Genomic DNA, 17,003 nt, shown 5'->3' with positions numbered 1-17,003 from the left:
ATATACTAGAATTGATACTTCCAACCTGAAAGATAAAATTCTTGTATTTCTTGAGAACTGAGATGTTCATGATAATTGGGAATTCCTATAGAAGGAACATCTTTGACGTACATTGATAAAATAAAAATAAATTTTTTTTTGATAAGTATAAAATAAAAATAAATAAATAAATAAAAGAAGAAGAAGAAAAAGAATTATTTTCTTTATCCTTTTTGCTATGAGATTTCTTAATTCAATTCAGAGCAAGTAGGCAAGTACGACCAAAATTGATTGGACTTGATCATTGACATAGAATTCAAGTAAAATTACTTGGGCAAAATGAAATTGTCATACTATTTGAACCTTTCCATGAAATTGTCGAATGACTTTATTCATATTTACATTATTTCTAGTTCAAGGTTCTGCTCATCCTTCAAAACGATCTATATAATTCATGATTCTTCAGGTATCAAAAGTCATGTTTTCTGCTTCATGCCTAAGGGAATCAAAGAGGGGAGTAGATAGATAACGCTCACCACAGCTGGGGAAGACCACCTGCATGGAAAACAAAATTGAATTGAATAGTTAATGGGACTGGATTCTGCATATGTAGACTGTTCGAATATTAATTAAATGATTAAATTCATATTTTCCTATCAGCTGAAACTCTTAGAATAAATTGTAGTTTAACATAATATCAAAGCCAGATGCAATGAGTTCGAACACTGACTGCACAACTCATCCCACATTTTAGTTAAATATTTCAGGTGTTGACTTTCATTTATTGAAGATGAATTTAACTCCACACGTGAGAGGTGTTATAATGTTGATTAAATAATTAAATTCACATCTTCCTATCATAACAATCATCACTATAAGGAAATATGGATAATTACTTTTTTCTCCCATCAACTACCGGCCATTGTCAACATGCTACTACGAACAGATACTTCGACCAAAAGAAAGCATAAAACTATCATTTTTATACTGTTACCCCCCCCCCCCCCCGCGCCGTGGCAGCCACCCCTTTTCTTTTCTTTATTTTTTACTTTTTTTTATTTGTTTAATTTTGAGGGTATTTTATGTAAATTTTGATTTCAAGTTAAGGTATTTGAATCTTTTCACAAATTTGACTAACGAAAGGAGGATAACGGTATGAAAATGGTAGTTTCATGCTCTCTTTTGGTCGATGTGTCAGTTCGTAGTGGCATGTTGACAATGACCGGTAGTTAATGGAGAAAAAAGTAATTACTCCAAGAAAATAAGATCATAAGCAGGAAAGAAGATCACTTTACATGAATATCGGATCGCCATAATCACGGAATGTGTTCCCCATACTATGTGTATAAATACAATTTCTTTTCTTTTTGTAATCCCCTTCTATGCTTCCTATATCGGTTTTCACATGGTATCAGGGCATACAAGCGATCCATAAAGGGTTTATTCTTCAGTTTCACCAGTTGAAAACAGAGCATCGTCTTCCATTGCAGCCTGCTTTGGTAAATATTTTTCCTTTGGTTCTTTCAATTGGAATCATTCCACAAATTAGGATATTTGTCCCATGATCCTTTCGCTGGTCAGAAAGCGTTTATGGAACACAACCTTACCCACAGTTGTTGCGGTGGTCTTTGTTGGTTAGAAACTACTGCCTAGTGCACCATGAAGCTTCGTTCTCTTTCACCGTGCTTGTCTTGGTTCACGCAAGGTCTTAGCACATCCATAACAGGCCGCTGTGCTCAACCTCCAACCTGCCCAAGTCTAACCCGATTTGCCTGTCCTGATCCACCTGGTCTGCCTAGTCTGCCCCACCAAGCTAAAAAAACAAAAAACAAAACAGATTGCACATTTTCCTCTTGGCAATCTTTCTTATCCATCCTTGCGGCCGATAAAGCAACCTCATTCAAAGATTCCTACCACCACCTTTACTTCCACCATTATGATCACTCAGGAGTGATGTTAGTATTGCAACCGCTCACCGAGGATGATTATCAAACATAAAGCCAAGCGATGATTGTAGCCTTAGTGCCAAAAACAAGCTTGGATTCATTGATGGTACCGTTTCTTCAACAGCATCAACTTCTTCAGCAGAATTTCAAAAATGTAGTCATTGTGATAATATGGTATAGTGTTGGAGGTGTTGGCTACTTAACTCCATCTCCAAAGATTTCAGCTTGTGTTATATATTGTGATCGTGTTACAACATATAGCGTCGCCTTAAGGATCGATTCTCCCAAGTGAATGGCTCACGGATGTTACCATTTGACATATCGACAATTTTTTCTAAAGATCCTTGTCAGCAGCCTCATACTTCACCAAATTGACAGGTCTCTAGAATGAATTAGCTGCACTTCAGCCTATTCCGTCTTGCATTTGTGGCACAATGAAGAAAGACCTCAAGTACTAGCAGCACCAACGCCAACGCACGATGAAGTTCCTAATGGAGCTTAACGAATCATATACTACCGACCGCAAACACATCCTCCTAATGGACCATTTCCTTCCATTAATCGTGCTTACGCCCTAGTCCTTCAAGAATAATGCCAACAAAGTATCCCAAATCCGTCTAACATTGAAGGAGTCGGACTAGTTGCCAAGAATAGCCTTCCAGCCTCCCTTCCCCCACAGAAGGACAACAGATTCCGCCCTCCTAAGAAGGATCATCTAAAGTGCATCCATTGTTGCCATGAGGACCATATTGTTGATTGTTGCTATCACCTCCACGAGTTTCCACCTGGTTTCCGCAATACAAAGACTGGCTCGAGCTCACCAAGTTTCCTTGGTAAACAACAGACCTTCCATCAATAGTATTCTTTTCACTCCAGCACAATGTCAACAACTTCTGGCTGTAACGTCCCACATCGCCTGGGAATTGGGATATTATGTTTATATGTATAAACGCACCATTCTTGACACAACGCGTTTTAAAGCCGTGATGGCCATGAACCTATTAGAACTCTGCAGTTAAGCGTGCTTCTGCGAGAGTAGTACCAGGATGGGTAAAAGCGAAAAATATTGTATCATTGGGGTGAGTCGTTACAAATGGTATCAGAGTCATTGCCCAGCCTGAGATGGGGGGAGCTTGCACAAGCCCATGAGGGTTGCCAGTGGGCACTCACTGGGATGCCAAGAATAGGGTGATCCCATGAGGGTCGCCAACAGGGACGCTGGGTCCCAAGAGAGGGTGATTGTTCACATCGCTTGAAAATGGGGATGTGCTTATATGTATAAACACACCCTTCTTGGCACAACGCGTTTTAAAGCCATGATGGCCATGAACGTATCAGAACTATGCAGTTAAGCGTACTTCTGCGAGAGTAGTACCTCTTATAAAGTCTGGTTTGGGGGAGCTAAAAGCGAAAAATATTGTGTCACTGGGGAGAGTCGTTACACTGGCCATCTTGAACAATGTAATTAGTCTTAGCCCATTGCCAACTAAGTAGGGAGTACTGAGTCCTCACTATCAAGTATTTCATCTAATCCTATTTGATAATACTCTTTGGATTCTTGACATCAAGGCCACTAAGCACATGGTCTGTCCCCGCTGTCCTTACTCATTATTTCCTTGTCCATAACTGGACAGTTCAATTACTTGATGGTTCATATGCACCAATCACCCATATCGAGTATGTTGTTTTCTCACTTTCACTTATATTAACCAACGTTCTTTACGTACTTACTTTTCACTTCAATTTAATATCAGTCTATAACTTGTAAAACTCTATATTGTCTCCCCATTTTCTCATCTGACTTCTGTATCATTCAAGACCTGTGCTTGATAAAGATGATTGGGATGGAAAGTAAGCGGGATGACTTGTACTGCTTCACCAATACAAGACCATTCAATGGCAGGTGGCAAAATCTACCTCTCAACTTTAGCATCATCATTTAGGACATTTATCTAATAAAGTCTTGTCTTTCCTTTCTAATGAAGTTTCTGAAATTTGATCGACTTCATAACCTTGTTTCCTCTATCCTTTGGCATACTTGATCAATAGAACACCCACTGCCATTTTGTCTGATAAGACTCCTTATGAAAAATTGTACAATACCCAACCCAATTATAATCACCTACGGATATTCGGATGCCTATCCTTTGCCTCGACTCACTTGCAAAATCCTTCCAAATTTGACCCTCATGCCACCCAGTTTGTGTTGTCTTCTTCCATGAAGATCACTTTCCCTTTGCCCACAACTCACCTAAACCTCCTTCCCTCGTCTTTCCTTGTCCACTTGATCTCCCTGAAAGTCAAAACATTGCTCCTACTGACACTTAGGGCAATACCCTCGTTGTTCCCACAAAATCTCCATCACTTCCCAATTGTGTCTCCCAACAATCCACTCAGGCCATTCAACCACCAACCTACCTCCGCAATTTTCATCTTGGATAGGTCCTATCGTCTTAATCCACCCATTCATTAGACTCAAAGATTGGAGAGCATGTTAGTTAAATTAATTTGAACATATAAATTTGTTATTAAAATTGAATCTTTGTCTTAAAAAACCTTTTGTGGATGAACATCTAGTGATTAAACAATAATAGTTTGAACTGAAAGGGAGATAAGCAATAAGATGATCCATTAGCCTATATAACAAATTGATAGATATGATTTTATGACCATACAAACAGCATCTCCACAGAAGTAATTAACCCTTCTTTTTTTTATATAAAAAAAAAAAGAACAAAAAAAGAAGAAGCAATCGATAGAAGAATCCCTTATCCCACATATCCCACACCCATGGCGGGTTGGATTCTAACCTCCTCCCTAAATGAGAGAAGAAGTAACAAGGCCACAAGGCCATAGACGAAGTAATTATCAGTTTGAGGATGCCTATAATATTCAAGACATCTTAGCATTCTGCAACATGAGTTGAACGATGTTTTCTGAACATGTAAACTGGCATGACATACTAACTGCAGTTAGCTTGAGGATGAAATAATGAAAGGAATATGAATCCTAGAATATGCAGTCCGTATGGCAGGCAGAGAGTTGTCTGAACTCTGAAACATATTTACAGGGATTCTGATGCAAAGTCTGAAGTAAATCAACCTAAGCACACTATCATAATGCAGATAACAAAGTTCATAAGAGGTTCTAGAGCAATTTGATGAAAGCATTTAGACTTACAACAATGAGTTTTCCAGCATTTTCAGGCCTCTTTCCCAACTTTATAGCAGCAGCTGCTGCAGCACCAGATGAGATCCCCACCTGCGAAAAACATGCTCCAAGATTCAGGACAGAGATGGAACATTATAAAGATCTGCAACAAAATAACTCATAAAATTATTTTTTAACAAAATTGGATGTAAAAAGTTCCTAGAGAACCATTACAGCTGATCTTAAGTAACTACTATACCAGCAAGCCTTCTTTCAAGGCAAGCAGCTTGGCAGTTTCAATAGCTTCCTCACTTGAAACCTGAAAGGTCACCAAAACATCAGGAGTCAGAAACAGCAAATTCACATTTTCGTTAGCAGCTAGCAGAGATCAGATTATAGATAATTCCATGAAAACAAAATAGCAAGCACTTGCATTACACTTTTAGAAGATTTACAACAACAACAACAAAAATTGTATGCGTGACCTTAGGCCAGAATTAGAACTGGTGCGAGTGACCATCACACAGATATGTAACTTCTGTTTAAACATGTTACAGGACCGTCCAATCCCTGATTAATGTTGTCCTTCTTTTAATTTTTTAGAGGTAAACAGTTGTCCAAGGCCTGAAATTTCCAAGAAAATAGAACGTCCAACTTGTCCTCAGGACTCGGACATCTGATACGCTCAAACTTGTCTCTGTATGAGCAATTCATATCTTTTCCTAAAACATTTCTTTCATTGAATACCAAAAAATTAAAAATGATGCAGATATTCAGTTCAGAAATGCCATTCCAAAAATTGGTTTAAGAGGATGACCCATTTAATTGGAAAGGTATACAATTTCATGTCCATGTCTTGCTTAACAGATACAAAATAACAAATATAAACAAGGTCATCCAGATACTTTTTCTTTTTTGAACCTGAATAAAAAACAAGTCTTAGTTTTTTCTTTTATAGAGTATATCTCATAAAGCAGCCAGAAAGAACCAATTGTGTAGGTTAAACTCCCTGAAACTATAAAGAAATTAAGACCGAAGGCAAGCCTCATAAAGCAGATTCATATCCAGATGATATACCCCCAAGAAAGCACAAGTTGAATGAACTCTACATGTGGTCCTATTCACAGAGTCTGGTCCTCTGCCTTTCATATCCAAAAGCCACTCATGCATGTTACATTATTTATTGATGTCAAGTTTTAACACCTGATGAATGAGTTAAGACCATGGTACTTGCATTTTCCCGTAAATAATGTGTTCTAATCATGCTGATACTTTCCACTTGAAATACAACACTAAGTCATGAAATTAATGCACCAAGAAGATCATTTTACATATCAAATAAAATTGAATGCCAACAAAATGGTTTCCAGACTCACTTGAATAACTTCATCAAGCATATTGACATCCAGAACAGTAGGGATAATACCAGCACCAATTCCTTGGATCAAATGCATGCCTTTTACACGTACATGCATGCAAACGTAGAGTTAGAGAACTGTCATTTGAAAACGAAAGCAAACCAAAAAAAGTCATATAGTTTTAAATAAATACTAGATATGACAAGACAATTAATGAACATTTTACGCCAACAAAGTTCAACAAGATACTTCTATCCCCATTAAAATAAAAAAAATAAAAAATAAATAAAAAACCAATTTTAATTTAACCATAAAAAGAAAAATTGTCATTCTAGTTTAAAAGAATGGGCAATTCCTCAGTTTACCAGGATTTGTAATTATATGAAAGTAATCTTTCAAAGCAGGAATTTAAGGTCTTATCAATTATCGATTTTACTGTTAGTGACCTTTAGATGAACAAGTACGCTTATTAATTACCAAGATATTACTACCGTTATTGGATAACCTAGAATCAGTTGAAGATAATTGAACCAATCTTGGTTTACCCACATTTTTGTCCAACCATATGTTCTAGCAAATCCAAGTATATTGATATTTGCTCACAGACTAGTGAGCATTTGACTGCAGATCGTGTAGCCACAAGTTGATACCAATTGGGCACTTACATTTTACCAAGAGAACTTGAAACTCAACCTATTGAGTACAAACGAGGGCCAAGGTCCTTTACACAAGATACTCTCTTGGAGACTTAGTTGATTGCCTACCTGGAGGCTAGAAGGATGTATCCATCCTTGAATTGGTTGTCCCAACAGCATAAGGTTTACAACTGAAGCACAGCACTGCAAAGACCCTCTTTGCTAGCCGCCACTTCACCTGCTGGTTGCACACATCTAGCAGAGGCTAATGCGCCTTCTGGTTTGCTGCTTGCTCGCAAACTACATCTGCCAGATTTTATCCAGCTTCCAGGCCTACATGATTGGTCCAGCTTTAAGTGTAAAACTTGAAAATACATGTTGGTGCCCACTTCAGCATTTGACTTCAAGTACTTGTAAAATTTTATAGGTTTAAATTCAGAGAAGTTGTGCAATAAATCACAATCACGATAAATAACACAAAACAATCAGATACAAGAATACAATAAAGTTATGGGGCTTCCTCAATGTGAGCATTGTGAGGTATGTCCATGAACGAAGATGATCATAAAAAATCCACCAACCAAAAATAGAGTACAAAATAGTGGTGAATAGCCACTTAAAAACAAAATCCAAATACATCCAAATCTCACTCTCTAATTCAAGGCAAAGAGAATTTCTTTTGCTCTTAAATTCCCTAATCGTGAGTTACAAAGAAGAAGAGCATTCTTTTTTCTCTAGGCAATGGCGTTCTCTTCTTTGTGTCTGAAATCAATTGAGGCCATGTATATACATTTAAAGCAATTGAAAAGTCAACGACTAAGGAAGAGGCCAAAGTCGGCTAAGGAGTTCTTTCCTACTTGGAGAAGAAAAAGCCTAGGTGTCCATTTCAAAGTTGGTTAGACTTTTCTTTTAGGTGAAATTAATGCATTCCCGCTACAAAGAGGAAAGCTTCACGTGTAGATGTAGGATTTCCAAACCTTTTCCTTACCAAACTAGGTATAGGATATGCTAATATGTGGATGTGGTGCATGGTACTCCATGCACCCTCACTCCAATTCAAGCCACATATTATTAACAAAAGCAAATGACATACTACAATCAAATTACTCCAAACTAGTATAACTTTGGTAAGTTCTCAACAAGTTTGTGCTTGTCTAACCACTAACCTTCACATATCAATATGTTCTATAGAAACAACCAAGTTGGTTGCTAAAGTTTTCATGTGAGTATGATGCTTAAGAAACAATGAAAATCCTAGAATCTATTCTCGAATATACATAACTTGGGCACTCCTACATTGGACCTATTTGCTGTGTCAATGAAACTACACTACATATGATGTTTGCCCATCATCACTATTCAATATTTAAAAAAAGTGAACTGTAGACAGACCCTCCGTTAGTGGACAAAATACATCATTAGTCGCTCATTCATAATTCACTCTTAGCTTTTATAATATATTTAAACTTGGTAAAATTTTCAAAAAATCCACCTCAAGTCTTCAAAGCCTGGTCATACCAAATTTAGTTTCACTCAACCCCAGCCAGTAGAGCGGTTAATTGCACTCCCAATAAAGCCTACTTGCTTAGCCGGGCAAACAATCTTGAGTGGACTTCTGTTTTTTCATTTTTTGTATTAGCAAAAGAAGGTTTTGGATTAGGAATTGAAAAGGAAAGTTCCAGGAGACAGATAAATAGTTCATCTGTCAACCAACCCTATTGTATGTCTATATTTGATACTAATGCTACCGGTGCACCTCAACAGTGTTACTCCAAGCAATAATACACTTGTATCAATCCAACAAAGTTGGTCAAACCCTCCTTGCGATATAGTAACAGAACTCCATATAGATGTCTGCAAAGTGTGCTACTTATTGGTACTCTAAGTCTTATACATCCACAAAACACATCTATAAAGTTACAACACTATGGAAGTTTTTAGGAGATACTTTTGACACCACTCTCTCCGATTATATTTCTAAGAAATGGAATTCATACCAATGAAAACTTGCAAATCTGGCACTTTTTCCATGTACCAACATGATACTGAGTTTTTTATTATACACAACTAGCAACAGCAACCAAAAAAATTAAGAAATTCTGGCATGTTCAAAATATTAACTAACCATGCTGTCCTCCACTCAACACAGCACTTTCAACTGGTTCTACCCCGTACACCTAGATAGCAAAAGAAAACATATCATTAGTATGAAATAATAGGCTCTCTCTCTCTCTCTCTAAAACACATAAACTCATCCACACTCACTTAAGCCAACCTTGATCTTTGGGTTTTTCTCCTTGAGGTAGTTCCCTGCACCAGTTGCCGTACCCCCGGTCCCTATCCCTGAAACCAGGGCGTCAACTTTCCCTCCTGAATCTCTCCATATCTCTGGGCCAGTGGTTTCATAATGGATCTGAATAAAGAATGAAAAAAACAATTTGTTAACTCTGTCAGGATATCTATATCAAAATATCTGATGCAAAGAATACCTTTGGGTTGGCAAGATTTTCAAATTGCTGAAGCATATAACTATTAGGTATTTCACTGAGCAGCTCAATAGCCTTCCCAAGATTCCCACTAAGGCCCTTGGCAGGATCTGTAATATACAACTCTGCTCCAAAAGCTAGGGGCACAATTCTTCTCTCGATACTCATTGAAGCTGGCATGGTAAGGATAAGTTTGTAACCCTTGACTGCTGCAATCCACGCCAACCCAATGCTAGTGTTACCACTGGTAGGCTCAATGAGGACAGTCTTTTGCCGTCATGAAAACAGATCCAGAATCAAGGGAAAACATGTTGGTTCAATGTTCCATTCTTTGGATTACATATTTAGCAATATTTGTTACATAAACAAACATGATATACTTAACAGAAAATGGAAAAATATAAACTAAAAAAAATTATATAAACACCACTAAACTGTGAAAAGAATCCCTGAGAATTTAGTCTCACTTTATGGCATAACGAGGTTAATATTTGCATACAGCCTAAGGAAATATATCTTAGATGCCTAATGGAACTATAACTGCCAAAAGCCCCAGAGCCACCATCTTAAGCACAGTGGTAAGGGTAGGCAGCACTGGAATTCAATTCTTATGCAACTAAGAGAAGCAAAGGTGCAAGGCGCATAATTTATATGATGAGACTAAGAAAACATCTATAGATATGGAAACATTTTCATTGCTAACCTTCCCCTGCGTAATTAGACCCTTATCCTCTGCATCTTTGATCATACTATACGCAATCCTGCATTCCGAATATTAAATCCAAATGTGTAAGTCTCAACTAAAGATTCCTAAACAAATCCTCTGTTTGCTAGGTCATTCTAACACTAAGCAAAATATGATCGACATAAAAAATGAAAAGAAAAGTAAAACAGTTAAATACCTGTCTTTAACACTAGAGCAGGGTTCCATCATCTCAAGCTTCGCAGCAATACGGGCTACACAACCATCCACAATATGATTGAGATATACCATTGGGGTATTGCCTATTAACTACCCAAAACAGGGAACTCATCAGAAAAATTGAAATATGAGAGCAAAAGCAACATGAAAAGCATTAATTCTAGAAAATAATACTTCAGTAACATCTTTCTTGATTGCGCACTTCTCTCCCATGTTATGTTTTTAGTTAAACTGCAAGCTGAAAAAGAAAAATGTGAAATAGTGGAAAGAAAACTACAAAGACATAAATTGCTTTCTAATGTAAATCGCAAGAAATATGAAGGGCACAGTCAGACTAACATGAAAATAATATCTCACATTTTGTTTTTCAGAGAACAAAACTTCTTCTTCCCTTATTATAAGTAAAATTCATAGAACAAATTGAAATTTTACGTCTGATGTCATTACAAAATGTTAACGTGATCTACAAAGAATCTACATAGAATAGTACAAGGATGTTCCATGAAGATCAATCTGTGATCTCAAACATTGTAGGAACTAAAATCATAAAAGTACTTCAAAGTGCTCTGAGAGCACAAAACATTGGAATAGCTAAGATATTTTTAGCAGATTGTGTGTTTAAGAGGGAAAAAGAGAATGAAACAAAAAAGGCAACACAGATCAAAAGCTAAATATCTAAAATATTTAAAAAATCAACATAAATAGAGCACAAAACAAAATTATAGCTAAGAAGTTTCGAGCACAAACCCACTAATAGAAACAGCCAACAATAAATATTTCTTCATAAAAATTAACAGAAGCTATGTCAAAAGAGCACAAAATCTATAAGCAACCAACATTAACAGAGCACAGAACAAAGGAATGGTGAAAAAAAAAGAAGGGAAAGTATCCAATATTTGAAAAGGCCGAAAATGATGCAGATTTTCCAAATGAATAACCAAATGCCAGATAGCCTTTATCTCAAAAATCAAGAACCAATCTACATAAAGAGGAGAAGAAATCACAGCTAAAACTAGGAACTTCAAGGACCAACCAGGAAAACAGTTCAAGAGTGCAGAGTTTTGAAAGAATCACCAGACTCTCAAAATCTCAAATCTCATTTGCCTCACCATCATAGGCCAGTGTACATCAATAGATAGTAGCCAGTAAACATTAGAGCTCATAAGGAAGTAATAACTGTCAAATGTCAAGTAGGCAACAGTGGAAAGAGTCCAATAGTGCAGAATTTTGACAAAGAACCACCAAACCCCAGAATTATGCCTTAATCTCAACAACCAACAATAAGCAGAGCAACAGCAAAATTGAGGAAAAAAGGTCTGTTAATTTGACATTTTTATGTAGCTTTCAATTAAAGAAAATACCCAAAATTATATTCCTCACTATCAACTACCAAGGAGAAAAAAAAAATGGAAAGAGACAACTTGAAGAAATTTCGTAGTACCCAAAAGTGGAAACAATGCAGAGTTTATTGAAAAGGAATCACCAGCTGCTCAAATAATTTGACGACAAAGCAAATACATAAAAGCTGTTAAAAAATAGTAATAATTCCACTATAGATATTTCGTGGATGAATAAATTGAAATTATAAGAAGTGAATGGAGTTTTGATTAATCAAAATAAATATTAAAGTGTAATTACAATTTTTTAGTAAAATAAATTATAATAAATAATAACTTATAACAAGTCATAAGATAAGAAAGTGTAATAGACTTATTGGAGTTAGTTTTATTTTTCTTATAAATCCCTTCCTAAGCTACTTATTTTCCTTAAAGGGGCTTGACCTAACTACACAATAAAAGTCCACCTTAGCCTTGCATTAGAGTGAGCAACAATTAGGTTTTGAAAGTCATACTTTAACAAAGAAACCTAATCTTACTTTCACTTGAAAATATATAAATATATACCTATATAGAGGAGTCTTGTGTAGGCGAGCTTACAATCTTTGTCTCATAAACAGAATTGAGAAAAGATTTACAGATAGTGTTTTTACCAAATTTTTGTTTTGTGTGTTCTAATGCTATGCTTTCTTGATGCTTTTTATTCTGGACTTTTCGTTGTATCTCTTTGATATATATTCCAAACAATATGATCCCAACAGAAGGAGAACAAGAACTTACTCTCAAACCTTAAAACATTGAAATTACGAGCCATAGGATTCCTCGAATTTTCTTATCAAATATGTAACTATCTTGCTAATATAACAAATAGTTCAACCCTGAAAAAATGGACAGAAATTTTTTACAAACAAGTCTTTAAAAGTAATTCGTGTCTTTTAAACTATTAAAAAAGTATTTAAAAAGTATAAACTATTAAAAATATACGTGATCCTCAAATGCTAAGAACATGTCAATTTTGGAGACTAATTTGTAAAAAAAATTCTACAACCCAATTTATAAGAAATTTGTGTTAAGAAAATTAAAAAAAAATGCTTGTGGAGTTAAGTAAAGTATATCATCCGCGAACTTCATAAGTTTGTTTATTTTTTATAGATAAACTTCATAAGTTTATTACTTGCACAGAAAATGGTAAGATAAATGTAGGACATGTCTCGACACAACGATTATTTGGCCCTACAATGCGCGTGTTTGTACGCGAGCTCGTAACATTCACAAGCCTCACGACCAGCTTTAGTCCCACATCGAAGCGCTATGAATCAATATCCCCAAGTAAGTATTATAAATAGGAACCAATGGCCGCCCTTTACCCATACTTACCTGGACGGGGTCTATGGATGATCACCAAGGTCCATGGCCTAGGCTAGTGACCTCCATTGCACTCAGGAGGGGTGCTGGCCTAAGATCTCCCCAAGTGGGAGAGTCTACGTCATAATTTGTGGTAGAGGGGGCCTGCGTTCGCGCGGCCCCTATCAATTATAATCTAAAATTTATAGCCTTAGAGCATTCCTAGTAGCCTCATCAAATTTTACTCACCAAAATAACTAAAAATTACTTTTTTCTATTCTGATGAGCCACTTTATTAAAATTTCCCCAGCAGCCTCACCATTTTAACTAGTCAATATTCACTATTTCATTTAAATAATAATTTTTTCATATTTCTTTATTTTTTCTCTATATAATATTTTTATAAAAAATCATTTATATTCATGAAATAAGGACATTATCGTGTGAGAGATGGGAGATGAGAGAAGAAAATGAGAGAAAAAAGGAAAAAGTGTGCTAATCATGTGAGAGAGAAATGTGAAACAAAATTTGGTGAGTGGGTTGTTGAGTGAAAATACCTGGTCTAATTTGACTAGTAATTTCAGTCATCAAATTTTTTTGGTTAAAATGGTGAGGCTGCTGGGAGTGGTTTTTAAGAGTTTTCATCAAATTGGCTCACTAAAATAGCTAAAAAACTAATTTGGTGAGGCTACTAAAAATGCTCTTATACGAGGCTTCATCTAGTGCCGGCGATGCTAGTTTAATTGCAATTAAGTTGGATACGATAAGCGTGTGTTCTGGGCAGATTTCTGGTTGTAGTGTCTTCAATAGAATGATGTAATTAGATGATAATTGGTTTGTGGAAGGTAAGAGCCATAAAATCAAGCAAGTGTAAAAGGTATATAGCGAGTGTTCTAATTAATCTTCAAGGTTCACAGAATCATCTCAGATCAAATGAATATAAATTATAATGCTGTCTTCGGATGCGTCCACATCTGGTACAACGGAGCAAGCTGCTCTGGCACAAATACTTCATTGGATGGCATCTAATACGTCGTCATTAAGGCCCGTGCCCAAGGTCACCGTAAACTTTGCTTCAATATATACGGTACCATTCCTAAGCTGGACGGTTCTCTCGAAAGCTGAATTCCAGCAATGGAATGTTGCAACAAAATAGTGAAATCCTTGCAGCTCACCAACCTCTCTCAATTGCACTTGTTGGTGGCTTTAATTGCGCTTGAGAGGTTTAGGAACACATAATCTAGAAAATAGATATGGCATGAAAGAAAGACCGATTTATGGCCTACGTCTACACGCCGAAGTCTTTTGGCTATATTTTGTCATTAATTATTTGTTTATATATAAGATTATATTTATAAAGAAAAAGTCCAAACGTTACACGTCTTTTCTACTTTTACATTAACAACAATAAATTTAATTTATACAAACAATCTTGTAACTCTTGTCTCAATAAGAGGAGTCTCCGCTTAAGGTCTTCCCATATGGGAGAGCAACGTCATGGTTTGTTTTGTGATAGGAGGGATTAGGGTGGCGCGTCGCTCAATTCCTACAATATTATTTTTATTTGCTGTTGAGAATTTTTGTTTGAACAATTTTGTAAATTGAACCCCCAATTTATATTATTTTTATTATACTCGAGTGTTTGTTATGCATTTTAAAATCTGGGAAGGAAGTTGGGACCTTTATTAACAATTGGGGCTCATGTGGAAGGCGATGCGGTGGTCTTGATGGAGCTTTGGTAGGCTAACACTAGGCGGGCAGGAATTGCTTGTTGGCCAAACGAAAAAGAAAATGGGCGCAGCACCTTCTAAAGTCAGTAGACAAACAAATCTCTTTCCCATCTGAGCGATCCGGAGGCAGGAGGCAGCTTCAAACTGTGGTGTGGAGGAGTGCCCACAGTATATATATATGGCTTTTGTTATATGCGCAGGCGTCCTAACCTACCTGACGAAAGCCACTCCGGGTTTTGACAATTCTGAGGTTTTAAAGTCTCTCATGTCCCACATTGAGTAATACAGAAGAAGGGAGGTGGGTTGGATTGTATAAGTAAAAAACAAGTTCGGCCTTTACAACATACATACCTGGACGGGGTCTATGGGTGATCAATAAGGCCCATGGCCTAGGTGGGTGGCCTCCATTGCACCTTGGAGGTGCACTTGCCTAACATCTCCCTTTGCGGAGAGTGTACGTCATAATTTGTGGTAGCGGGGGCTGTGTTCGCGCGGCCCCTGTTAAAACCCTAATTCAAGTTTGTTTCTTATCAATGCTATTAATTTTATTTTCGGCTATTTATTATTGTTATTTTTACAATAAACGTTATAAAAAATGGGTAGAGTTTGAAAAGTCTTTTCAATTTAATTTATTAAACTAATTGTGATTAAAAAAAGCATGTAATTCTTACATATTTTATTAAAATTGTATTGAGAATTAAAAATTAAGTGTGAGAATTAAAATTATATATGAGAATTAAAAATAAATGCGATTCTTACACGTTAATTTATACATTTTAGACACATCAATTTAATAAATTGGGTTGACAAATGAGATTCTCATATGCTCTTTAAAAAACGTATGTACAAATGAAAAATAAATGAAACCCTCACGTGCATTTTGAATATACATCAATTTATACATTTTGGACAGACGTCAATTAAAATAAACTGAATTGACAAAAAAAAAAAAATTCAAACTCAATTCAAAGAAAAACTTGAGGCCTTTTAGGGGGAGCATTTTGCTTTGAAAAAACATTAACAAGCAATTTCAAACACAAAACACTCAAAACTATTTTGCGCATTTATATCACATTAGAACGCTTTTCTAACCAAAAAAATATCATCTAAAAAGCTTAATCAAACGAACTTTGTTCTTTGTACATTTCTCTTGCTTTCTTAAGAAAATCGTGGTGGTATAAATCCTCAGCATGTGCAACCATCAACCATGTTGGCTAATGTCATTGTTTAATTATTTTTCAGCAGGGGTGTACAACTAGTTGTAGTAGCGGTTATTTTCTCTTAATCGTAACCGTTGGGCCGGTTAGTGAGTAACTGCAACTAGCAATTATGCAGTTATTGAAGACCGGTTATTAACAGATAACCGATTTTCATAACTTTATAGTTCGCTTAGTAAAATGTTTTGTATATATTTTCGAGTAATATAAAGTTACAAACTACTTTGAGACTTAAAAATCTGTATCTGTATGCAACGTCATAGTATCTCACACTTTGTTTTCTGTACAAGGTTGAAAGAAGGAAATTGCCAATTTTTTTAGCTTTATGCTCTGAGAGGTGATATGCAGGGGACGGGAAACCGTCCCCCAACATGCTCTTTTTAATGAAAAAAATAAATATAATCAAAAAATGTCATTTGATGTTATTTGCTTCTTCTTTTTTTATATTAAAAATAGCATGTAAACCTTCCCCCCAAAATCATTTCCCTTATGCTCTTTATCCTTTCTGTGATTTAAAACACTAGCTTGTTGTTGCATTTCCTGTCTTAAAAAACACAGTACATGATTGGTAAACTAACACGCCCAATATTTACAAATCCAACACACACACACCCATATATATAATTTTATACATGTTATAATATAAGAAACTAGTAACCACAACCGGCTTAAGCGGTTATTCAGTTGCGGTTATGCGGTTATACGGGTAAACTGTTATTAGCGAGTAATAACTGTCACATCAATTTGTAAGCGTGATAAGTGTTATGTGGATTGTTACGTAACCGTTCACATTGCAGTAGATGATATGATAAGTGTTACATGCACTGTCATATAAATTTGTACGAAACTTATATTAAAAGTTGTAATACCTTTAACAATACTCTATTTTTTTCTTTTTT

General features: G+C 36.0%; 1 protein-coding gene and 2 non-coding genes across 3 annotated transcripts; 2 read left to right on the top strand and 1 right to left on the bottom strand.

Annotated features, from left to right (window-relative positions):
- Positions 1-441: 441 nt before the first annotated feature.
- LOC133851518 (cysteine synthase-like) lies at positions 442-10,689 on the bottom strand. The gene is made up of 11 exons (XM_062287964.1): positions 10,651-10,689; positions 10,447-10,566; position 10,400; positions 10,258-10,292; positions 9,558-9,821; positions 9,344-9,481; positions 9,194-9,245; positions 6,452-6,531; positions 5,335-5,394; positions 5,106-5,186; positions 442-534 (listed from the first exon to the last, which is right to left on the bottom strand). Exons 1-11 carry the CDS (start codon positions 10,687-10,689, stop codon positions 442-444), a joined length of 963 nt encoding a protein of 320 aa, XP_062143948.1.
- A 2,493-nt stretch (positions 10,690-13,182) lies between these two features.
- Positions 13,183-13,342, top strand: LOC133853064 (U1 spliceosomal RNA). The gene has a single exon (XR_009896191.1). It is a non-coding gene; the product is annotated as a U1 spliceosomal RNA (small nuclear RNA).
- A 1,888-nt stretch (positions 13,343-15,230) lies between these two features.
- On the top strand, positions 15,231-15,389 carry LOC133853069 (U1 spliceosomal RNA). Its single transcript, XR_009896195.1, has one exon. It is a non-coding gene; the product is annotated as a U1 spliceosomal RNA (small nuclear RNA).
- Positions 15,390-17,003: the final 1,614 nt, after the last annotated feature.

Source organism: Alnus glutinosa, chromosome 12, assembly GCF_958979055.1.
Source record: "Alnus glutinosa chromosome 12, dhAlnGlut1.1, whole genome shotgun sequence".
NCBI classification, from domain to species: domain Eukaryota; kingdom Viridiplantae; phylum Streptophyta; class Magnoliopsida; order Fagales; family Betulaceae; genus Alnus; species Alnus glutinosa.
Note: the sequence above shows the minus strand (reverse complement) of the source record. Positions and strands in the feature narration are given on the sequence as shown.